This window comes from Gopherus evgoodei, chromosome 8, assembly GCF_007399415.2.
Source record: "Gopherus evgoodei ecotype Sinaloan lineage chromosome 8, rGopEvg1_v1.p, whole genome shotgun sequence".
NCBI classification, from domain to species: Eukaryota; Metazoa; Chordata; order Testudines; family Testudinidae; genus Gopherus; species Gopherus evgoodei.
This window is the reverse complement of record NC_044329.1, coordinates 166464-192077: the sequence shown is the minus strand read 5'-3', so window position 1 is coordinate 192077 and position 25614 is coordinate 166464. Positions and strand designations below refer to the sequence as shown.

The window sequence follows — 25614 nt, the reverse complement described above, 5'->3', positions numbered from 1 at the left end:
CCATTCCAGTTTTAAAACCCACTGAGAAAAGATGTCTGTTAGCTTCCTGTCTGGAATCCTTAGCTAGCATTAATGCCCCATTAGTGAAGGAGTAATGGTCTCAAGTTGCAGTGGGGGCGGGAGGGGGTTAGGTTGGATATTAGGAAAAACTTTTTCACTAGGAGGGTGGTAACCCATTCCAGTGCTTCACCTAGGGAGGTGATGGAATCTCCTTCCTCAGAGGTTTTTAAGGTCAGGCTTGACAAAGCCCTGGCTGGGATGACTTACCTGGGAATTGGTCCTGCTTTGAGCAGAGGGTTGGACTAGATGACATCCTGAGGTCCCTTCCAACCTCAATGTTTTATGATTCTGATACTAGGTGTTATACAGAGTAAGGCCAGCTCTACGCGACAGACGTATATCGGTATAACTACGTCGCTCGGGGGTGTGAAAAATCCACACCCCTGGGCAACATAGCTATCCCAAGCCCCCTCGCCCCATGTAGTCAGCGCTGTGTCAATGGGAGAGTGTCTGCTGACATAGCTACTGCCTCTCAGGAAAGTGGATTAATTACGCTGATGGGAGAAGCTCTCCTATTGATCTAGTAGCATCTTTGCTAAAGTGCTACAGCGGCGCAGCTGCACAGTACATGAAGACAAGTCCTAAGAAAATCCTTTCTCGGAGTTTACAGTTTAAATATACAGGGCACACAGAGTAGTGTGGAGAAGATAAGCAAGCAGAGTAACAGCATGATGGTCTGCAAACATCAAATTGATTCCATTAATTTGTTTTCTTTTTTTAATTTTTGGATAGGGTTTTTTGGGAGGAGATTTCCTAAACCAAGATAAAGAAAGGGACACTACAGAGAGGAGGATGAGGGGACAAAGGAATGGAGAAGGGAGGAAAAGGGGAATGAAATGCAAGTACCAGTAAAGCAGGGGGGAGAGGATTTTTGCCAAGAGCCCTGCCAAAGCAAGTCTCCTCGCTACAACAGGGAACAAATGATCTGTAGATACACAAAGCTGCAGAGCACAAATTCAGACTTATGTTCAGAGTTAATGATCTCCCTTATAAACAGGGACAGACTAAACGTCTAACATGCTGTTTTTGTACTAAACTTTTAACTAGCTTTCAATACATTTGCAATTTTTTCATGTCTATCCCACTATGAAAAATAAACCTTTTCATTTCTGTTACAAGCTAAGCATTTTTGCTGGGGTGATCGCAGAAAGCAAAAGTAGCACACATAGTGGGAAGCATTCCCACCCTTCCAAAAGGAAGATATTTTTGTAGGAATTAAATCTTGCTCTTTTTACTCTCCTCTTTTTTCATAGGGTTAATAACTGCAGAAGACAGGCGAGTTGGTACAACCAATCTCCATTTGGATGTGTCTGATGCTGTTAATGTCATGGTGTATGTTGGTATCCCCATTGGGGAAGGATCCCATGATGATGGTAATGTTTAAATAACTGTCTTTTTGGACATTTTGGGGTGTGGAAGGCAATCTTCCATGGGTTGTTCAAAAGGCCTTGACATCTTTGCCAGCTATAATAAACTGCCTTGACTATTTGGGCTATGTCTCAGTAGATGTTCAGGCGTAGACAGTGGTCACTAGTCATTAATGCTTTTTCCAGGACATTACTATGAAAATAATGGTGGTGTTCTAACTGGATAGATCTAACACTTCCCTGGGGGGGGAAACAAAGGTTACTCTAGTCTCAAACTAGAGATTTCTTATGACAAAGGCCTGGTCTACACTACGTGTTTATATCGAATTTAGCAGCGTTAAACCACATTAACCCTGCACCCCTCCACACAACGAAGCCCTTTATATCGGTATAATGGGCTCTTAATACCAGTATTTATAATCCTCCCCAATGAGGGAAGTAGTGCTGAAATCGATATTGCCATTGTGAATTAGGGTTAGTGTGGCCGCAATTCAATGGTATTGGCCTCCAGATGCTATCTCACAGTGCACCATTGTGACTGCTCTGGACAGCAATCTGAACTCGGATGCACTGGCCAAGTAGACAGGAGAAGCCCTGCAAACTTTTGAATTTCATTTCCTGTTTGCCCAACGTGGAGTGCTGATCAGCACGGGTGACCATGCAGTCCCGGAATCAAAAAAGAGCTCCAGCATGGACCGTACGGGAGATAATGGATCTGATCTCTGTATGGGGAGATTAATCTGTTCTATCAGAACTCCATTCCAGAAGACGAAATGCCAAAGTATTTGAAAAAATCTCCAAGGCTATGAAAGACAGAGGGCACAGCAGGGACTCAACACGGTGCTGTGTGACAAGCGTAATGGAAAGCCAAAGAGTCAAATGGATGCTTATGGAGGGAGAGAGGAGGGACTGAGGACTCGAGCTATCCCGCAGTCTCCGAAAACCATTTTCATTCTTGGCTGAGCTCCCAATGCCTGAAGGGTCAAAAACATTGTCCCGGGTGGTTCAGGGTATATGTCGTCAATCTCTCCTCCCCCTTCTCTCCCCCCCGCCCCCGAAAGAAAAGGGATAAAAATAGTTTCTCGACTTTTTTCAATGTCACCATATGTCTACTGGATGCTGCTGGTAGATGTGGTGCTGCAGTGCTGAACAGCAACATCCCCTCCCCTTCCTTTCCTGATGGCAGACAGTGCAATAGGCTTGAAAACTGTCCTCATCATCCTGTGAGTGCTCCTGGCTGGCCTCGGTGAGGTCAGCCGGGAGTGCCTGGGCAAAAAATGGGAATGACTTCCGGTCATTCCCTTCTTTTAAACTTTATGTCCTGGAGATTCAGTCCTGGCTGGAATATCATAGCAGCTGGAGGCTGCCTCCCCACCAGTTTTATCTTAATAAAGTCAGTGTTTCTTATTCATGCATTCTATATTACTTCATCACATAAATGGGGAGATAACTGCCACGGTAGCCCAGGAGGGGTGTGGGAGGAGGGAAGCAATGGGTGGGATTGTTGCAGGGTCACCCCCTAGAATGGCATGCAGCGCATCATTTCTGTGGGATGTCTGGGGCTCTGACCTGGAACGGCTGTCCTCTCTGGTTCTTTAGTAGGCTTGCCCGATATTCTAGGCAGGACTGACTCTACCTTTAGACAAAATGTAAAGAAGGGAATGACCTGGGGAATCATTCCCATTTTTGTCCATGTGCCCCTGACCGACCTCAGCGAGGCCAGCCAGGGGCACCCACGACAGCAGTAGATGGTACAATAGGACTGGTAACCGTCATCGCCAATTTCCAAAGCAGCAGACGGTACAATAAGATTAGTAACAGTCTCTTCACTTGCCTTTGCAAGTTAGCACACTGCTGTGTAGCACTGCAGTCCCGTGTCTGTTAGCAACATCCAGTAGACATATGATGACAGTGAAAAAAGGCTAAACGGGCTCCATGGTTGCCATGCTATGGCGTCTGCCAGGGCAATCCAGGGAAAAGGGTGCGAAATGATTGTCTGCTGTTACTTTCACAGAGGGAGGATGGACTGACGACATTTATCCAGAGTCACCCGCTACACTGTTTTTGCCCCATCATGAATTGTGATCTCAACCCAGAATTCCAATAGGTGGGGGAGACTGTGGGAACTATGGGATAGCTACCCACAGTGCAACGCTCCAGAAATCGATGCTAGCCTTGGTACATGGACACACACCGCCGAATTAATGTGCTTAGTGTGGCTGCGTGCACTCGACTTTATACAATCTGTTTCCAAATACCGGTTTTTGTAAAATTGGAATAATCCCATAGTGTAGACGTACCCCTAAATTATCATGCTTCCTTCCAGTTCGCTATTGACTGGCACAATGTCAAAGTTTGTTATGCCAACTTTTGCATGTTAAATACAGGAGCTATAAATTCATGTGACCTTGTTCAGCTTTTGTGTGGATCCTCCTTTCAGAAGTACTGAAAACAATTGATGAGGGAGATGCTGATGATGTGACAAAGCAGCGAATCCATGAAGGGAAAGAGAAGCCTGGAGCACTGTGGCATATCTATGCTGCCAAGGATGCTGAGAAGATCCGGGAACTTCTCCGAAAGGTATGATGGTGATTGAAAGAGGTTATGGCCTAACAGGGTCCTAGAAAGGTTTATCAATGGAGATGTTAAAATTCAAGTTGAGTCTGCCTCAGCTGATGCTTATGCGCACAAATACAGATGCACTAACAAAAATCCCAAATGTTTCCCTCTTCTGTGAATATGATTTAAGAAAATGACATGTACTGCTGGTCATATATTCAGTGACAAACTACTATCCTGCTGCCTGGATATGATTTATACTAGTAAATCTGTATGGGCACCATGTCACAGTTTGAGAAAACTGGAAATGAATTTATGCCCAAGCATGAAGGAAGTGTAAACTTTCATTGTGAACTAAGACCTCAGGGGTGAATGTGTAAGGGATACTTACTGGTACAGATGCCTTGACCTTAAAAGTGTTTATGATCTGAGCTGATAGTATCTCATATTGAAGTAGCTTAAGATCATGTTTGTCCTCAGTATGTTGGTGCAAAGTACTTTATGAGAAGTAGCACCACTGAATTGCAAAATTTTTGTATAAATGTTTTTATATCTTTGTATTAGGTTGGAGACGAACAAGGCCAAGAAAACCCTCCGGATCATGATCCAATTCATGACCAAAGTTGGTATCTGGACCAGACCCTACGTAAGCGTCTTTATGAGGAGTATGGAGTACAAGGCTGGGCAATAGTGCAGTTCCTAGGAGATGCTGTGTTTATTCCTGCAGGTGCCCCCCACCAGGTAAATGTCATGCTGTAGAGGCCATAAAGATGATGGCAAGTGAATTTGGGACACTATAAAACTGTAGTTATTCGGTTTTATAATTTGGTTCCTGAAAGAACTCTGAAGTAAGACTGCTGTCTTGAGCTCTGCAGTTCTAATAATACAGTTCTACAGGAGTTATTTAATAGTGCTCAAGCATCACACTGAGCACAGGATGAAATTAAGAAAGGGAACAGTTAGGATGAATGTGAGGAGAAAACTTTCTGATGCGGAGATCTCCTTAGGCCTCTGAAGAGACTCCCAAGGAAGTAGTGGAAGCCCCATCACGTTGGATATCTAAATCTATGGTAGCTAAAATACTAAAACAGGGTTTCCCAAACTGCAGTATATGAGCTTGATGGTCTGTCAGTTCACTTCACAGCACTTTTTTTAAGAAGGTAGCATCTGAACCAATAAAATTCACTAGAGAATGTACTGCGGAAAGATGGGCCAGCTGGGATCCAATAGGGTTTTTGCATCTCTAACTTAAGATACAATTCTGTGAATTGTATTACAGGGAAACTGGAGTGTTTCAATATCTTTCTGGTAGATGTGTGTGCAGGAACCTATTGTATGTGGAATTCATTTGCATTAATTCTGTTTTGGGTCATTCAGTCTTGTGGTGTATCTAATGTCTAATACTACTACTTTTTCAGGTTCATAATCTGTACAGTTGCATTAAAGTGGCAGAAGATTTTGTATCTCCAGAACATGTAAAGCACTGCTTCCGCCTGACCCAGGAATTCAGGCACCTATCTAACACTCACACAAACCATGAGGATAAACTGCAGGTAACTGTTCCCGCAGGACGGACTGATAATCTCTGGGTAGATTCTATATGTTGGAAGTTTTGAAGCACTTATGAACATGCATATGGCTAGTGATTCAGGAAAAATAAATACTTTACAACTTTGGAGCTTTTAATTTGATAGAAGCATTCCATATTTTTGGCAAAAATCTACATCCTGGGATTTAGCTACCCATGGAAAGGACTAGCACTAACCTCAATTGAGCTGTCTCTGGAAAGTAACACTTTCATCCTTACATGATGGATCATATTGCTTGGCTCATAAATTATTGAAGTCTGGTGAGGGGAAATGGCAGAAGGCAAAGCCACCTATTAAATCTCTTGAGTATTGTTGCAAGAAGGATTTTACCTTTGTTTCATCACAAGCAAAGACTGTCCTATTTATAATTAGAAAATAAATCTTCCCCGCCCACCCCCCCGGTTAAGAAACACTGATATAGTATATAGAGCTGTATAAACAAGTCATTGCCTATGTGAAATTTTAGTTTGTACAGACTTCACTAGTGCTTTTTCATATAGCCTGTTGTAAAACTAGGCAACTATCTGGATGAGTTGACATACCCCCTGGAAGACATCTCCGTACCCTCTGGGGTACGTGTATGCCTAGTTGAGAACTGCTGCACTAGACTACATTATTCTTCTGATATAATGATGCAGATGTGCAAGTGCATCCTTAGATGAGTAAGTTGACAGCATTAGTGAAAATAGAAAAGCTAGTAGCTGCATTCTTTAAAATGTGTGTCTTTGCTGGTCTGAATGGGCCCGATGTCTCTCTTAAAAGCCAAATAGGAATTGGAGAATTAATAGCTGTTGCTTTATGATTTTTTCTTTGTGGCAGCAATGGCTGATCTTCATGGATTTATATATAGGGCATGAAAAATTAAGCACATAATAATCAAAACTGAACCAGACAGCTAGAGCTGATACTGAGCACACATGTGCATGCTTCATAATGCAGTTATGGAAACTTAATAATTAAGTGATTAGCCAGGGCACAGGGACTAGGAAATTAACTGTCTTGAAGCTTTAGAATTGATAGTATGTCTATTCTTTGTTGCTCTTCTATTCTTATACTTGTACTTATGTACTCAGCATTTTTAAAACGTTTGTTTAAAAACTGGTTTAAACTGAGTTGCATAACCTACCTGTTTCAGTGGTGAAGTGAACTCCCATGATTAGGAATAAAAATCAATGTATTACAAATGGAAAAAAGAGGAAATAGCAGTCAATATACAGTAGAAGTTATGCAGGGTAGAAAATTGTTGAAGACATCAGGGAAAAATCCATTGCTGGCAAGGCTAAGAACAAAAAGGAGTTTAAGTATATTAGGAACACAAGAAACCCTAGAAATGATATAGACCGAGTACTAGATGAAGATGGTAAAATTGTTAATGACAGAGACAAGGCAAACGTTCAGTAAAAAATTGTTCCATTTTTGGAAAGAAGCAGGATGATGTACTCTTGTCATAAGGATGATATACTTTCCAAACCATTAGTAAATCAGGATAATGTTAAACACCTAGTGGGGATAAATACTTTTTTTAACTGGCAGGTCTGAATAACTTGCACACAAAAGTCATCCAAGAGTTGGCTGAGATGATCTGTGGCTCACCAGTGTTAATTTTAATAAATCTTGGCATACTAGGGAAACTTCAGAAAGACTTGAAGAGTGAAAATGAGTGATGTTAATCCCTGATAAATGATGGAGAAGCTGATTTTGGAGTCAATCAGTAAAAGAATTAAAGGATGAGAATATCATGCTCATCAACATGATTTTATGGAAAATACGTTTGTCAAATAAACCCAGTTCCATTTTTTGATTATTACAAGTTTGGTGGGATAAAGCGGGTAACTGTAGATGTAAAATATTTATCTTTGTAAGACGTTTGACTTAATACTGCATGATGTCCTCATTTTAAAAATTCATGTACACAATATCAATAAAGCAGATGTTAAATGGATTAAGAACTTGGAACTGTCTGACAGATCTCAAAAAGTAGTGGTCAGTGGGAAGTCATCATCAAATGGGGATGTTCTATTGGGGTGCCATGAGATCAGTACTAGGCCCTAAGCTATTCAACACGTTTTCATAAGTGATCTGAAAATTAAGTACAAAATCCCTGCTGATGAAAAAAATTAGTGGAGGACACAAAGATATTAGAGGGATAGTAAATAATGATGATCAAGGTAGTCATGCAGAATGATCTGGGTCACTTGGTAAAGAGGGTCCATTCAATTAAGATGCATTTTAATATACCCAAATACCAGTTATACATCTGAGAACAAGTGCAGGCAGTACCTACTGAATTGGTGGGGAGCAGATTGTATCCTAGAAAGCAGTGACTCTGAAAAGGAGCTTGGAGTCATAGTGGACAAGCAATTCAACTAGGACATCTAGGTACTACAGAAATACAAATAAATTATCGTATGAGCTCCTAGAGTGATACTGTGGCAAAGAAGGCTAATGAAATCCTTGGATCTATAAGGAGTAGTTGAGCAGGATTAGGGAGGAGGTGACTTTTTCCTCTGGATGTAGCATTGCTCAGATCCGTACTGGAATACCGCGTTCTATTCTTATGTCCACACTTTTAAAAGGATGTTGAAAAATTAGAGAGGGTGCACAACAGAACCACAAAAATGATTTTTGCCTTACTGTGAGAGACTTAGTGAGCTCCATTTGTTTATCAAAAAGAAGATGGAGAGATGACTTGATGACAGAATATAGGGGAGGGAAATACTGAGTACTGAAAGACTCTTTAATCCAGTGGAGAAATGCATAATAAGGAACAATGTCTGGAAGCTGAACCCAGACAGAAAATTGTGCCTAATTTCTAATTTGAATTTAAAAGTGAGGGTGATTTAACCATTGGAACAAACTACTAAGGGTAGTGTTGGACTCTCCATCTGCTTATGTCTTTGAATCAAGACATGCGTTAGTCAAAATCTTGCACTCAGTATAGGGATAACTGGGTGAAATTTATGCGTCTCTGATATACAAGTCAGACTAGATGATATAATAGTCCATTCTGGCCTTAGTCTGTGAATCTATGAATAATTTGCTCATAACATACAACCCATTTGGGCAAGAGTTTAATATGAAAGACTTAATATTTTGCCTGATCGAGTGGTCCTGCAAGGAAGGAGAAGCTTAAAATCTTAAAAGATAATAGCCAATAAATTAATCCTGGGTTACCATAAAGTGGATAAATAACATAGCAGTGTAGTTGTTCAATATTAAACTTTTCATGGGGTCTAATTTTGACATTTATATAACAATGCTGTTTGCAGCTTCATGAAGCAGCAATAGTACTATTTGATAAGTTCAGCATTTTTGGTCTCTCTCTCTCGGTCTCTGACATCTTCATGTGAGCACTTTACATCTATTATATATTCAACCCCCAAAGTCTAGTGAATAACTGTTTATAGAGCAGTAGGGGTCACTTGGGTTAGTGTGTGGATGCTAGATTGGATTGGTGGCCTGTAATATACAGGAGGTCAGACTGGATGATCTAATGGTCCCTTCTGGCCTTAAACTCTGACTTCTTGTTAGGGTGGAGATGCTGCTCATTATGCCATGTTTAAAAGTTTGTATTGATTTTTTTTCTGTTACTTACAGGTGAAGAACATTATCTACCATGCAGTAAAAGATGCTGTTGGCACACTGAAGGCTCATGAATCCAAATTGGCTAGGTCTTAAGAGTTGCTAATTCTACCCCCCATCCCTGTGAAGTAAGCCTTTTCTCACAGTACATACAGGGACTGCATATGACTGCCTCTGCAGGAGCAGAGGCCTCTCACTAAGAGCTGGTGTGGTCAGTATTACATACACCCTTCAGCCACTGTTTCTACACTGCCTCAATATTGAAAGTCTCATGGAAGATCGCACCGTTACATGCAGAATTCCTTATTCTAATGAAAGGTGCCACGTCCCTTTCCTGTGGCCTTTTGCAAATTGGAAATGCCTGGAATCCATGTGGTGTTCCTCCATATTATGATTAGAAGTGGTATAAGAGTGTGGACAGTTTTCCTCATGCCTAGTTAGTCTCCAAGAAGTTATAAGGAATGTGCTAGAGGTGGGGTATCCTGCTGCAGACCTAGGTAGATAGCTGCTGAATGAGTGTGATCAACAGGAGTCCAACCACAGACATGCACACAATCCTCCCTAGTGCGATACAGGACAAGGAAAAGGGATAAAGCTGTTCTTCACACACCCCTTCTTGTAGCCATTTCTCTATACACTGTAGATTTACAGATATACAGGGAGAACCCACTGCTATTCCCAGGAGGCTTCAGGAGTAGGAGAATTGTGTATTTAGTGAAAAACTAGGTTTGTAGTGAAACAGTTAATATTTCATGAAAGTAGATATTTTTAGTATTTTTGAAATATCACAACTGTTACTGGATTTACAAGGAAAGGCACATTACATTTAGTCTTCCTTTCAATAAAATCAAGAAATGATTTATAGAAATCAGTCTAAATAGCACAAAATCAGCCAAAGGAGAGCGAATAGAAACTGACTCCTCACTCCCCACAGATTCCACAAAGTGAGAAGTAAAACAGGACATGTATTTTGTCCTGACATGGAGATGTTGTTCATCTCCCCCTGCACTGGTTGCTCCAGGCGATATTTTCCCAAGTACCAGTGGTAGCTCGGGATGTCTGTCATTTCCCAAAACTGAAGGAAAATTAATTTTCAATATTGGCTTTGTCCAGAAATATTTTCAATAAATTCAGTTTGGTAGAACTGTATCCAGAATTAACTAAATGTCAGCATTGAAGCAATGATTTCATTGTCCGGGTCCATGGGGAAATGTATCTACCTTATGCCCAGCTGTACTGTAGTGCCACCTGCAGGCCTGTTAATATGTTCACTTTTTAAAATAAAAGTCATTTACTGTACCACTGGTCCCTATCCCTTCCTGACAGTCTCGGCTGCCTCGGCCTCCACAATGATCAAACAACACACAGCACGGCTCCAAGCAACATTTTATACAAGGAGAAGGGATGTGCACAGGGGAGCAGTCATTCATGGTGCCAGCAGGGCTTACTAGCAGGGCTTACTACTGCACTGCACTTACTACTGCACTGCTTCTGCCAGGCTCGGGATGGGTGCTCCAGCTGGCCCAGATCCCAGCTGAGGAGGTTCAGGGGGCCAGTGACAGCCCAGATATAGCCTGGGCTCCAGCTCCCTACCCTACAGCTAGAGAGGTGTGGTAGGGCAGGACAAGCTGCCTCCCCATGGGCAGACGGCAAGGTCCACCCTTGCATCGATTCAGGCCCATTGCAAGGCCACCACTGCACTTTGGGGGGGGGCGGGAGGGGTGCTCTTGGCTCACAGGTTCAGAGGGTGGAGCTGTTACTGGGTGGATGGCTCCAGAGAGGCACCGTGACCAGGTAGGCCAGGGGCAGCGCTTGTGACCACAAAGTTTGTCCTGCTGCTTTTGGCTCCACCTTGTCACTGCCTCCCCTCTCCACTCAGGCCAGGTGGCTGCTTCCACCACCACCACCCTTTACTTCCCTCAGGCCAGGTAGCTGCTGCTCTCCCATCTCCCTCTCAGGCTGGGTGACTACTCCATTTCCTTTTCTCCACTACACCCCCCTCCCCCCCCCGGCCCACATGTTCAACCTGTACAGCCCCCTGGCTCACCTCTGCAGAAGGATGTGGGTCATCCTGTGTGTTTCAAGAAGAGTACCAGGGTCCTTGTCTGGGAGATGATAGTGGCAACAGCATTGCTTCTCTCTGCGCTGCTTGCTGTATTCCAGGTAAGTGGATGGTAGTGAGTGCCTCATCTCTGAACTGCCTCTGCCTCCTTTACATATACTTCACAGGTGCTATCTAACAACTTCTTTGACTGAGAGCAATGATTAGAACATTTAGGACCATGGCCAGAAACAGGTGACATTCCTTACCATGCCTTGCTTGGTGCATCACTCTGAAAGGGACTATGAAACTGGCTAGGCATGATGGTCTGGTCTCTTGGTGATTCAAACATCTATTCCTATTCTCCAGTGTCTATGGTGTACCTGTTGTCAGAGACTGTGCACACAAACCATTCCAAATTCAAAAACACACTTGAAATACAGCTCCATGTGAACAACAGCTGATATCTGAGGAGGATGAAGTTAATTTCTTAGTTCCAGTTTCTTATTTGTGAGTCCCAGTTTCTTAGTCAAAGACGACATTTTTAAATTATTAAATCTAAAATTAAAAGTTTCAGAAACTTCACCATAAATGAGCTGTTGGATCTGCTCAGTATATGGGGAGAGGAGTCTGTTCAGTTGCAGCTGCGATTGACCTGTAGGAATCAAGACACACATGGGCAAATTTCTCAAGGCTTGTGCAAAAAGGGCTATGATCAGGGGACACAGCAGTGCAGATAGAGGAGCTGAGGCAGGCATACCATCACTCCAGTGGTGCACCTAAGACCTGCTGCTTCTATAAGGAGCTGAATGCTATCCTTAGTGGTGACCCCACCTCCATCGTCGATAACTCCCTGGATATTTCGGAGGCAGCAGAAAGGGGGGGTAACCCAGAGGCGGAAATTCTGGATAAGAAGTGGAACTAGAAGAGGTTGTGGAGCTCCCAGTGGGATCACCTGGTGGGGCAGGCAGCCAGGAACCTTTCTCCACTCCAGAAGTGCTCTACAGGGAGCAGGAAGCAGATGAGATGTTGGGTAAGTTGCTGTGGCTTGTGTAGGGAATCAAAAAGTGGGAGGCAGGTAGTGTGTTTGTGAGCTGGACGTTGCCCTGTGTAGCTAATCTACATGGCCGAGCAGGGTGTCGATGGACATTGAGACCTGCAGAAAATCCTCCAGAGGGAGGCTCTAGAAGGTTTCCAAGAGGTACTTCTTGTTCCTCTGCCACAGATTCTAAGGGATTGCAGCCTCGTTAGTTCCCCCTTTGAAGGAAACTGTCCCCTGCCATTTAGCAATCACTGGAGCTGGGACCAAAGTGGCACATAGCTGAGCTGCATATAGACGGGGGTGAAAGCCGCAAGCATGCTGCAGCTGTGCCCTGGTTTCTCTGGTCACCCACAGCAGTGAGATGTCAGCCAGCAGATTGGCTGCTTGTGAAAAAGTGAGAGAGAATTTTAGAATGAGTTCTTTGCAAAGCTGCCCTGCAAGCCGTGACCATTTTGTCCGTATGTACCCCCCCGGCACTCACTATGATTGTGGTGCTTGTGGAGCTGTGCGCTTGCCTAGAGTCAGTGAGAAAGTGATTGCTACTAGTTGCAAAAGGCCCTTGTTACTGAAATGTTTCAATCGTTTGCTGGAATGTAGCGATCACTCTTCTGTGCATTGCCCACAGCAGCTGAGACCTTGAGGAACACACCACGCACTCCTGCTGACCGGCTTCGGCAGATAAGGAAGAAGCTGAGACGCAGCAAAGACGACGTGTTCAGGCAGAGTCGGCTTTAGGCCAATTCCCCTGAATCGGGCCCTGCACCTAAGAGGGCTCCATGCCCTAAAGAAGAGTGCCTAACTTAAGTGCCTTTTTAATATTTACTCACCCGGCGGCACTCCAGGTCTTCGGTGGCGGGTCCTTCAGTGCTGTGGAAGACCTGGAGCACTGCCGGGTGAGTCATCCTTGCTGGGGCCCCGTCAAAACTATTTGAATCGGGCCCTGCACTTCCTAAAGCTGGCCCTGTGTTCAGGGAGGTGCTGCAGTGCGATGAGAGACAGACCAGGGAATACAGAGTGCTGGGAAGCCAATTTAGCATTTGCTAGGCAAAGGACAGAGCAGGTGATAATAGTTATGTAGGATCAGACAGAGATTCTCAAGTCTTTTATACAGCTGCAGACTGAGCAGATCTGTGGTCGACCTCTACTGCAGCACGTGCACATGTACAATTCTTTGCCACCCACGCCCCCCTCTATGCCCACACATTCCTTTTCACTTCACAGCACTCCTGAGCTTCCCCATCATTCCACCTCCTCTCACAACTTGAACAACGATAGCTGGAACTACACACAGTTGTGAGGTTTTACCCTTTTTTACAATAAATAAAGGCTAAGGCAGGGGTCGACAACCTTTCAGAAGTGCTGTGCTGAGTCTTCATATAGTCACTCTAATTTAAGGTTTCACGTGCCAGTAATACATTTTAACATTTTTTTAGAATGTCTCTTTCTATAAGTCTATAATATATAACTAAACTATTGTTGTATGTAAAGTAAATTAGGTTTTTTAAATGTTTAAGAAGCTTAATTTAAAATTAAATTAAAATGCAGAGCCCCTCAGACCTGTGGCCAGGACCCGGGCAGTGTGAGTGCCCCTGAAAATCAGCTCATGTGCCGCCTTCAGCATCTGTGCCATAGGTTGCCTACCCCTGGGCTAAGGTATTTAATGGTACAGTGTGTTTATTGTTCTCTACAAAAGCGTATAGCAATCAATTCACTCTCGGGAACAGGCTTCTAAAGCATTTTGTATGGATCTTGAGCCCCAAAATTGTACATGGATGCACCAGGAAAGCAACTTCAAAGCAGACATGTATCAGTGCCCCTCATTGTCAAAGTGGTTCCTCAAGGCCCTTCTGATGTTAATAGCAGCCTGCTGGGCTCCTCTGACAGCCCTAGCATCTGGCTGTTCAACCTGTGCAGCCAAGCGCTGTGCCTCAGTGCTCCACAACTGAGCAAACATTTCACCCTTAGATTCACACAGATTATGCCCAGTGCAGGACATGGCTATGACCACAGAATATTATCCTTGGCAAGGTCTAGCCTGCCACTGAGACACCTCCAGCAAGCTTTCAAATGGCCAAAGGCACATTCAACTACCATGCAGCATCTGCTCAGCCTGTTGTTAAAATGCTCCTTGCTGCTGTGCCCTGTGTAAGATTTCATGATCCAGGGCTGTAAAGGGTAAGCCAGGTCTCCTAGGATTACTATGGGCATTTCCACATCCCCCATATTGATGTCCGTGATATGTCCCTGCTGATCCACAAGCGCCTGCAACACTATGGAGAAGTATCTCTTCCTATTGATGTATTCTGAGGCAAGGTGATCTGGTGCTAAAATTGGAATGCGTGCACCATCGATCACCCTGCCACAGTTAGGGAACCACATCTCTGCAAAGCCATCCACTATTTCATGCACATTTCCCAGTCACGGTTCTCTGCAGCAGGATGTGATTTATTGCCCTGCACACTTGGAGTAATACAGCCCTTACAGTGGACTTTCCCACTCCAAATTAATTTGCAACTGACCAGTAGCAGTCTGGATTCACAAGCCTCCACAGAGATTGCAACACGCTTCTTCACTGAAAGGGCAGCTCTCAACCTGATGTCCTTGTGCCGCAGGTAGGGGGCCAGCTCAGCACATAGCTCCATGAAGATTAGGATGCGTAAAGCAAAGTTCTGTATCCACTGGTTGTCATCTCATACCTGCATGACAATTCAATCCCACCAATCAGTGCTTGTTTCCCTAGACCAAAAGTGACTGCCAAAAGCACTGATAAGTTGCTGCTGTCCATATCACACTCAGGTGCCTGTGATTCATCCTCTGTCAGTAACTTTGCAAGTAATTCTGCTGCCCTGCACAATGTCCTCATGACAGTTAACTGTGCATAGGAGAGAAGTCGGGGATCCAGCCTCTCTCACTGCAGATGCTGGCATGCACTAAAAAGACAGAGTTTGGAAAACAGCGCGAAAGGAAAGCCAGAATGGTGCAAAAGGAACTCAGAAACCATTGGAGGGCTGGGACACAAAGCGGTGCATGACGGGACATTTTGCACGTCCCAGGATGCACTGTGCTCCGTTTCTGCCTTCCCACAACACCTAGCGACAGATGCTGTCACCAGGCACTGTGGGATACATACCCCACAATGCATTGCTCACGCTGTTGACAATGGTGATCCAAATGTGGACAAAATCTGTTGAAAGAGGGATCAAATGTAGACTAGCTTTGGCAACTTTGCTTTTGTCAATTTTTTTCATGTCAACATTAGTTTTGACAAAACTTACCTATGTAGACAAGCCCTAACTGTAGTTTGTAACCTATTATGTAAATCAGCTTCTGTACTAAATGACTGGAGAATATCTAATGTGACACCATTTTTAAAAAGGGCTCCAGAGGTGATCCTGGCAATTAGAGGTTGAAACGATAGTAAAGAACAGAATTGTCAGACACATAAATGAACATAATTTGTTGGGGAAGAGTCAACACAGTTTTTGTAAAGGGAAATCATGCTTCAACAATCTACTAGGAGTTCATACTGTGTTGCTTGTCTACTGTGACCATCAGATCTTCAGAATCACATGATACAGTCCCGTATTTTGTAGCTATGGTCTATGTTCTTCTTTGATTGCATGTCCATTCCACTTCAGGTGTGTGCCTACCCTGTGCACTGTTGTCAAGATTATGTTCCTCAGTGGTACCCATCATGGCAGGACATGTGCCCTCTGCTGCTTTGCACTGCTGCATGATGGTATAAAGGGAAGAGCCTCTCAACCTCCTCCTTACTGCCTGTGACAGATGAAATATTCAATCTTGCTATCAAAGGTTTCCCTTACTTTACGTTTGTATATAGTTGGTACTCGATAGCTTTAGTATTAGGATAGTTTAGTAGTAGGTTTCCTTTAATTTGGATACTTGTTTTTTTACACTCTTTGGTTCCTGTTTTTTGGGTACTGATACCCAGTGCTGGGCATGCTTTGGTACCCAGGCTTCAAGCCCTGTGATGCCTGCAAAAAGCCAGTGCTGGTTAATGAGATGCACTCCAGGTGCCTGAAGTGCCTAGTCAAGTCTCACACCAGAGATAGGTGCCAAATCTGCAAGGACTGGGACATCAGATGGATTACTAAAATGGACAGGGATGTCAGACTAAGAAACCTGGTGAAAGCAGTCCTGTGCCTACCCTCAGAGACACCCTGTTCAGAATGTGTACAGAGTACATCTGTTTCAGTTAGCAGGGCTCATCATATTTTGGCAGACTATTCCGGAACAGAAAAAGTGGCACTTTAAAGATGGCATTGAAGCTCTCAGTATCTAGGAGGCAAAAGTTATAAGAAGATCCCCACCACCTATTTCTTCAGCAGTAGCTAGTTCATCCAAATGGCCAGGGAACTCCATTTTGATATGATTGTCAAGGACAGTCTCCAGTTTGCCAGTTTCTTCTTCTGCAGTTGGAAAGCTTCTCACACTTCCTAAGTGCTTGGATCCACAGCACTACAGATCAGTGAGTCCTAAGCAGAGTGGAATTAGAAATAAACTGAAGGGTATATCCTAAGTTATCTCCCCCATCTCCTTTTTCACATCCCTTTTCAGAAACCACTTTCACAAACAAGTTCTCCTTCAGGAGGTTCATTTTCTCCTCTAATTAGGGGCCAGTGAGGAGGTTCCTTTGCGTCACAGAGGGAAGGCATTTTATTCTCACTACTTTCTTATCCCAAAAGTGAAAGGTCGTCTCAGGCCTATACTAGACCTGCACCCGCTCAACAAACACCTAAAGCCATGGTCACGCTGGCTTCCGTTATCCCCTCTCTGGATCCTGGAATGCTGCCCTTGACTTAAAGGACACATATTTCCATGTGGCAATACATCAAAGCCAGAGGAAATTCCTGGGTCAATCAATATCAGCACCAGTTTACAATCCTTCTATTTTGGCTGTCTGCAGCCTCACATGTATCCATGAAGTACACAGCAGTGGTGGCAGCATTCCTGAGGAAATCACCACTTTATGGTTCCCTACCTGGACAACTGGTTGGTGACAGGCCTGTGGAACAGCCAAGTGCTGTCCAGTGTGACCATGATCCAGTCCACCTTTGGTTATATTAAAACACATTTCGTCTGAATGGGTCTACCTTACCAGTCAATGTAGGCCCCTCTGAAATCCTGTGTGTAGTTCTAGTCTCCCATGTTTAAGAAGGATGAATTCAAACTGGAACAGATACAGAGAAGGGCTACTAGGATGATCTGAGAAATAGAAAACCTGTCATGAAAGGAGACTCAAAGAGCTTGGCTTGTTTAGCCTAACCAAAAGAAGGTTGAGGGGAGATACGATTGCTCTCTCTAAATATATCAGAGGGATAAATACCAGGGAGGGAGAGGAATTATTTAAGCTCACTACCAGTGTGGACACAAGGACAAATGGATATATACTGGCCATCAGGAAGTTTAGACTTGAAATTAGACGAAGGTTTCTAACCATCAGAGGAGTGAAGTTCTGGAATAGCCTTCCAAGGGAAGCAGTGGAGGCAAAAGACATATCTGGCTTCAAGACTAAGCTTGATAAATTTATGGAAGGGATAGCCTAATTTGGGCAATTAATTGATCTTTGACTATTAGTGGTAAATATACCCAATGGCCTGTGATGGGATACTAGATAGGGTGGGATCTGACTTACTACAGACAATTCTTTCCTGGGTGTCTGGCTGGAGAGTCTTGCCCACATGCTCAGGGTTTAGCTGATCGCCATATTTGGGGTCGGGAAGGAATTTTTCCTCCAAGGCAGCTTGGCTGAGGCCCTGGGGGGGGTTTCACCTTCCTCTGCAGTGTGGGGCATGGGGTACTTGCTGGAGGATTCTCTGCACCATGAGGACTTTAAACCACAAGTTGAGGACTTCAGTAGCTCAGACATAAATCAAGGATTTGTTACAGGAGTGGGTGGGTGAGATTCTGTGGTCTGCGTTGTGCAGAAGGTCAGATTAGAAGATCATAATGGTCCCTTCTGACCTTGAAGTCTATGAAACTTTGACAGTGTCCTTATTTATCATCTGTCAACCTTCGTATCATCTGAAATTTATCAGCAGTGATTTTATATTTACTTTCATATCATTAATGAAAATGTTGACTACTATGGGGTCTAGAACCGATCCCTGTAGAACCCCACTAGAAAACCCATCAATGAGATTCCCAATTAATGACTATTTTTTGAGATCCGTCAGTTAGGCAGTTCTTAATTCTTATAATGAGGGCTTTGATACTGTATAGTGCTAATATTTTAATGAGAATGTTGTGCACTACTAAATTAAATCCCTTACAAAAGTCTTAAAGATAACTACATAGATATCATATACTTATCAATGACACTTATAATTTCATCAAAAAAGGGGTTTTTGACAAAACCATAAAGCCATGTTGACTGCCATTAATTATATTCGCATCCTTTGATTTGTTATAATTTGAATCTTGCATCTGTTGTTCCATTATTTTGATTGATGTCAGGCTAATTAGCTGTAATTACCCAAGTGATCCTGCTTGCTCTTTCTGAATATTGATACAACCCAAGCACCCTTCTAGTCTTCTAGAATTTCCCCTGTATCTCAAGATTTAACATTAGCAGGCTGAAGACCTCCTCAGTCCACTCTTATACTCTTGGATGCAAACCATTTGAGCCTGCTGAGGTAAAAATGTTTATCCCAAGTAGATGCTATTCAACATCTGCCTTAGCCAGTAATGGACTGGAAAGTACTTCATTATCCTCATGTGATATGAGTACATCATTCTGCTTCTTCCAAATACAGAACAAAAATATTTATTGAATGTTTGGCTCTTCTGCATCATTATTAACAATTTTACCATCCTAGTAATGCATTCATAGATTATATGAACAGATGGGATGACTGTAATCATCTAGTCGGACCTCCAGTATAACTCGGGGCATAGAACGTTCCTGAATTAATTTGTTTGAACTCGAGCACATATTTTAGGAAAACAGATAATCTTGATTTAAAAATTGCCATTGATGGAGAGTACACCACAACCCTTGATAAGTTATTCCAGTGGTGGCTTACCCTCATTATTAAAAAAATGCCTTATTTCCAGCCTGAATTTCTCTTCCTTGGACTTCCAGCCACTGGATTGTGTTGTACCTTTCTCTGCTAGAATGAAGAGCCCTTTGTCAAATTTTTGTTCCCCATGTAGGTTGTCATAAACAGATAAGTAAGAGTTAATAGAACAAAAGTGCTTTATATCTCTTTTGCCTGGAAAGGGTTAACAAGAACAGTGAGCCTGGCTGTCACCTGACCAGAGGACCAATCAGAGGACAGGATACTTTCAAATCTTGAGGGAGGGAAGTTTTGTGTGTGCTGTTAGTTTTTTTTATGGTTGTTCTCTCTGGGGGCTCAGAGGGACCAGACATGCAACCAGGTTTCTCTCCAATCTCTCCGATACAGGCTCTTATAGATTCAGAATAGTGAGTACTAGGTAGATAAAGCGACTTAAGCTTATGGTTGTTTTCTTTATTTGCAAATATGTATTTGGTTGGAAGAAGTTCAAACGTGTATTTGGCTGAAAGGAGTTCAAATTGGTATTTTGCTGAAAAGATTTTAATTTGTACTTGTATACTTAGGCTGGGAGGGTATTCCCAGTGTCTAAGCTGAAAAACCCTGTGCCTATTCCATCTTAAATTTACAAAGATAATTTTTACTGTTTTTTCTTTCTTTAATTAAGTTTTTCTTGTTTAAGAACCTGATTGTTTTTTTTATTTTGGTGTGAGACCCCAGGGGACTGGGTCTGGATTCACCAGGGAATTGGTGGGGAGAAAGGAGGGAAGGGGGGGAGAGAGGCTAATTTCTCTCTGTGTTAGGATTACTTTCGAGACTGGGAGGGGGAATAAGAAGGAGGGGGGAAGGTGGATTTTCCTCTCTGTTTTAAGATTCAAGGAGTTTGAATCACAGTGATCTTCCAGGGTAACCCAGGGAGGGGAAGTCTGAGAGAGGCAACAGTGAGGGAAAGGGTTTAATTTCCTTGTGGAAAGATCCAGAGGGTCTGGGTCTTGGGGGTCCCCGGGCAAGGTTTTTTGGGGGGGGGGCAGAGTGTACCAGGCACTGGAATTCCTGGTTGGTGGCAGCGTTACAAGTACTAAGCTGGTAATTGAGCTTAGAGGAATTCATGCTGGTACCCCATCTTTAGGACGCTAAGGTTCAGAGTGGGGAATTATACCATGACATAGGTAATTATAAACTGTGAACAAGTCGCCCCTTACCTTTTCTTTGTTAAGGTAAAATGTTTGAGCTGCTTGGGTGGCTCACTGTACGGCAAGTTTTCTAATCTTCTCTTGGATCTTCTATGAACTCTCTCTGATTTATCAACATCCTTGATTTATGGACACCATAACTGAGCATAGTATTTCATTAGTGGTAGCACCAGTGCCAAATATAGAGATAACATAACTTTCCTTCTCCTACTTAATATTCACCTGTTTATATAAGCCGGGATTGCATTAGCCCTTTTGGCCATAGCATTGCACTGGGAGCTCATGTTCATCTGATTATCCACCACAATTCCCAAATCTTTCAGTGTCTCTCCTTCCTAGGGTAGAATCCCCATTCTGTAAGTAGGGCACACCATCTTTGTTCCTAGACATATAACTTGACGTGAAGAAGAAACTTTTGTAAGCTTGGAAATTTTGTGTCTCTTAACAAAAGTTGGTCCAATAAAATATATTACTTCACCCACCTTGTGTCTCTAATATCCTAGGACCGACGTGGTTACAACACTATATCTAACTTTACACTTGATCATATTAAAATACATTTTATTTGCCTGCACCCAACTTCCCAAGCAATCCAGATCATTCTGGATTAGTGACCTGTCCTCTTAATTATTTACCACTCCCTTAATCTTTGAGTCATCTGCAACTTTCTGTAGTAATTCTGTAGTTTTCTTCCCGGACATTGATAAGGATGTTTAATATAGGACCAAAAACTGATTCTCTGCAAAATCCCATTGGAAACACACCTGCTTGATAACTATTCCCATTTATAATCACCTTTTAAGATGTATCAGCCAATTTTTAATCCATTTAATGCATTCTATGTTAATTTTATATCTTTCTAGTGTTTTAATCTAAAGGTCGTGTGGTACCAGGTCAAATGTCTAAGTATTTTACATCAGCATTATTACCTTTTATCACCCAAATTTGTAATCCTGACAAAAAAAATCAAGTTCATTTGACAAGATATATTTTCCATAAACCCATGCTGGTCTGCATTAATTACATTATCCTCCTTTTAATTCTTTATTTAATTCTTCCATATCAACCACTTAACTATCTTGCCCAGAAGTGGTGTCAGGCTGACAGGCCTATAATTCCCCAGGTCATTTTGTTAACCATTTTAAAAAGTGGCACATTAGCTTTTCTCTAGTTTTCTGGAACTTCCTCAGTGCTAAAAGACTTATTGAAAATCAGCACTAGTGGTTCAGGGAGCTCCTCAACCTGCTTTTTATTTAAACTTGTGGATGCAAGTTATCTGGACCTGATGATTTAAACATGTCTAACTTTAGTAGGTTCTGTTTAACAACCTCCAGAGATACTAGTGAATGGAAAGATTATTGTTCTTCGAGTAATTGTTCATGTCCATTCCAAGCAGATGTGTGCACACCGCATGCACGCCAGCCGGAAGATTTTCCCATAGCAGTGACCGTAGGGTTGGTCTTGGTGCCCCCTGGAGTGGCGCCGCTGCGGCGCCCTATATAGGGGCCCGCTGACCCTCCACCCCCTCAGTTCCTTCTTACCACCGGTGACGGCTAGCTGGAACCTTGCTCGCTCATGGCAAGTTTAGCAGTGTCTCATTGTTAGTGTATATAGTTTTAGTTTTTAGTTTGCATCAGTTGTATATAGTTGCTAGTTGTTGGGGGAGGCTCCCCCCCAACGTACTTGTCGCTCTGCTGGGGCATGCCCGGGTCCCCGGGGTTTAAACTCTGCAAGGACTGCGGGAAGTTTATGCCAAAGAGTGACCCGCATTATGCCTGCTTGAGGTGCCTCGGAGAGAGCCACCAAAGAGACCAGTGTGGTATCTGCAGGGGCTTCCGTCCCAGGACTCTTAAAGACAGAGAGCAGAGACTTAGAGTACTCCTGATAGAGGCGGCCTTGTGGCCACCCTCCAACCCAGAGCCAGCTGATCCGGCACCCAGCACATCATCTTTGGTGCATAGTGCCCTGGCACCGGCATCAGGACTTGAGGTCCAGCCCAAAGCCTCCAAACCCCAGCACCAGAGGGAGTCAGGTCATAGGAAGTCGGCTTCCGTGCAGCACCGCTCATCCTCTCCAATACCCGCAAAAAAGAGGAGGCCGGTGAGGGAACGATCACCCCGCCAGGACCTCAAGAGGCCGACATCGTCCACCAGTACAATTGGACAGGCTGGGCTACAGACCCCTGCTGCTCCGTCAACTCCCACACCGGAGAAAGGGCGGTCGAGTCCAGACCAGCCAAGATCCTCAGCAGGGACGTGCGTCTCCCTTCGACGCCAGAGGCGTTCAAGGCGGCCTCTGACTTGTTGAGACTTCCAGTACTGGCCTCCTCGCACTGTGGCAGGGAGCCGCCAACCGTGGCCTGTCCCCCAGTACAATCACGGGGCAAGCCGGCCATGATGTCGCTTCACTCCCTGCCCCACACCACCCGGGCGGCACTGGGACAAAGGGAGAGTTCCCTGCCTCTGTGGCACCGCTCCCTGGCAACAGTGGGTACCACTCCTCCCAGGTCTTCCTACTCGGAGACTTCAGACTCAGAGATGGAGTCCTACCGCTCCAGCAGGTCATGGAACAGGAGGTCAGCTTCGCGGGTGAGCCACCAACCGTACCCGCTGCAGTGGCAACAGCAATGGCAACCGCCTTCTCAGTGGCCATTCTGGACCCTATGGGCCTACCACCAGTCGGTGGGTCAGGCGTTTGTTCCTCGCTCCAGGTCTGCTTCGGTCTCCTCGGCATCGGTGGCCCCGGCGCAGTTGCCTCCTCCACGGCACCGTTGCCCAGCAGAGGTGTGCTGCATTGAAGCTCAGCATCGGCACTGGCGGTGACCATGGTTCGGGCTCCACAGGTACCGCCCGACATGTCAAGCCGCTCTTTGTCGACCCCGGTACCGGCCGCGGCGCTGCATCTGGAACCGGCACCAGCCCCACAACCACAGTACCCGTGTGCCGCAGGCCCGTGGAGGTGTGGATGGGCTGGAGGAGGATCCACTGCAAGTGATCTCCTCCTCCTTCTCCCCAGATGAGGCAGTCCCGGGCACGGCTATGGCACCGGCCCTGGAGGACAATCGGGTGCTCCAGCAGCTGCTCCAGCGGGCAGCTCAGAGCTTGGCGATCCAGGTGGAGGAAATTGAGGTGGACGTGGATCCGATAGTGGATATCCTGGCCCACTTAGGCCTATCCAGGGTAGCCCTGCCATTGATCAAGACAACAGCAGACACGTCCCACATTTTATGGCAGACGCCAGCTTCCTTGGCCCCCACCTCCAAAAAGATGGAGAGGCGTTACTTTGTACTCTCCAAGGGCCATGAACACCTGTATGCCCACCCTCCCCCAGACTCCCTGGTGGTGGATGCGGCTAACCAGAGGGAGCGTCAAGGGTTTCAAGAGCTGACGCCAAAGAACAGGGAGGCCAAAAAGTTGTACCTCTTTGGCAGAAAAGTGTATTCCACAGGGGGTCTGCAATTACATATAGCCAATCAACAGGCTATTGTAAGCCGGTACAGACATAATACATGCTCGGCCCTGTCTAAGTTCGCCGAGCTCCTTCTCCAGGATTTGCGGATGGAATTTTTGGCCCTGGTGGAAGAGGGAAAATTGATATCCCGAGCTTCCCTCCAGGCAGCCCTGGATACAGCAGACTCGGCCTCGCGCACACTGGCAACAGGCCTGGCCAGGAGACGGGGAGCCTGGCTTCCCCATGAGGTCCAAAAGATCATCCAGGACCTCCCCTTTGAGGGGCCGATATTGTTTTTGGACAAAACTGACAAGCGTTTGCATAGCCTAAAAGACTCGAGGACTACTCTTCGCTCGCTGGGCCTGCATACTCCAGTAACCCAGGGCAGGCAGTTTAGGCTGCAGACGGCCCCGCACCCCTACCAGCCTCAGAACCACCCGGACGTCTGGCACAGGCGCGGCAGGAACGGCAGGAGATAGTACCAACGTCAACCATCCAGCCAGGCGAGACCACCATCGGGGCCCAGGCCTCCTATTTGATGGTATGGTCAAGGACAACCTACCAGTCAGGACTCTGGACCCTTCTATCCCTATCTTTGGGTCAGGTCTGTCCCCCTTCTATCATGCCTAGTCCCGAATCACGTCGGACAATTAGGTGCTTCACATGGTAGAGCGGGGATATTCTATCCAGTTCTCCTCCCTCCCGCCCCACCAGCCCCACTCCCCGTCCCTCTTCAGGGACCCCTCTCACGAGCAACTTCTAATTCAGGAAGTGCAGTCCCTCCTCACAGCAGGGGCAGTGGAGGAAGTTCCTCAGGGGCAGGGGCTTCTACTCCCAGTATTTCCTAATACTGAAAGCAAAAGGGGGCCTCAGACCCATCTTGGACTTGTGGCATCTGAACAAGTTTGTTAAGAAGCTGAAGTTCCACATGGTCTCCCTGTCCTTGATCATTCCCTCCTTGGATCCAGGATTTTGGTATGCCGCCCTTGACTTAAAGGACGCATATTTCCATATTGCCATAATCCCCTGGCACCGGCGTTACCTCAGGTTCGTCGTGGCCGACACCCATCTGCAGTTCACAGTGCTGCCGTTTGGCCTGTGAGCAGCCCCAAGAGTTTTCACGAAGTGCATGGCAGTTGTGGCAGCCTTCCTGCACAAGCAAGGCATTCAGGTATTCCCCTACCTGGACGATTGGCTCATAAAGGGCTGTGCCAGGACGCAGGTGGAGGCTCAGGTGCTATTCATCAGGCGGACCTTCCTCCAACTTGGCCTCCTCTTGAACGAGGCCAAGTCCACCCTGTCTCCCACTCAGAGGATAGAATTTATCAGTGCGGCCCTGGACTCGACCCATACCAAAGCGTACCTTCCGGAGTCCAGGTTCCGGTCCATGTCCGAAATCATTCTTGGTCTTCAACACGCCTCGACCACCACAGCAAGAAACTGTCTCAAGCTGTTGGGCCATATGGCAGCATGTACCTATGTGGTAAGCCATGCCAGGCTCAGGCTGCATCCTCTCCAGTCTTGGTTGGTGACCATATACCGCCTAACCAGGGACACCCTGGATTCGGTGGTGACACTTCCTTGCTTGGTGCTGAGCTCCCTTCGGTGGTGGCTTGACCCACAAGAAGTGTGCGTGGGAGTTCCCTTTGCCAGCCCTCAGCCCTCCCTCTCCCTGGTAACGGACACTTCGGATC

At 45.1% G+C, this 25614-nt stretch overlaps 1 protein-coding gene across 5 annotated transcripts in view; it reads left to right on the top strand.

Annotated features, from left to right (window-relative positions):
• The window catches only part of KDM3B (lysine demethylase 3B), a 114505-nt gene extending 104049 nt beyond the window's left edge, over positions 1–10456 (top strand). For all 5 annotated transcript variants that reach the window (XM_030571482.1, XM_030571481.1, XM_030571483.1 and 2 more), the window contains exons 20-24: positions 1314–1433; positions 3868–4007; positions 4551–4727; positions 5405–5539; positions 9173–10456. In XM_030571482.1, the coding sequence (XP_030427342.1) occupies positions 1314–1433; positions 3868–4007; positions 4551–4727; positions 5405–5539; positions 9173–9253 (653 nt within the window). In that variant the 3' untranslated portion in view covers positions 9254–10456. The remainder of the gene's footprint in view (positions 1–1313; positions 1434–3867; positions 4008–4550; positions 4728–5404; positions 5540–9172) is intronic.
• Positions 10457–25614: the final 15158 nt, after the last annotated feature.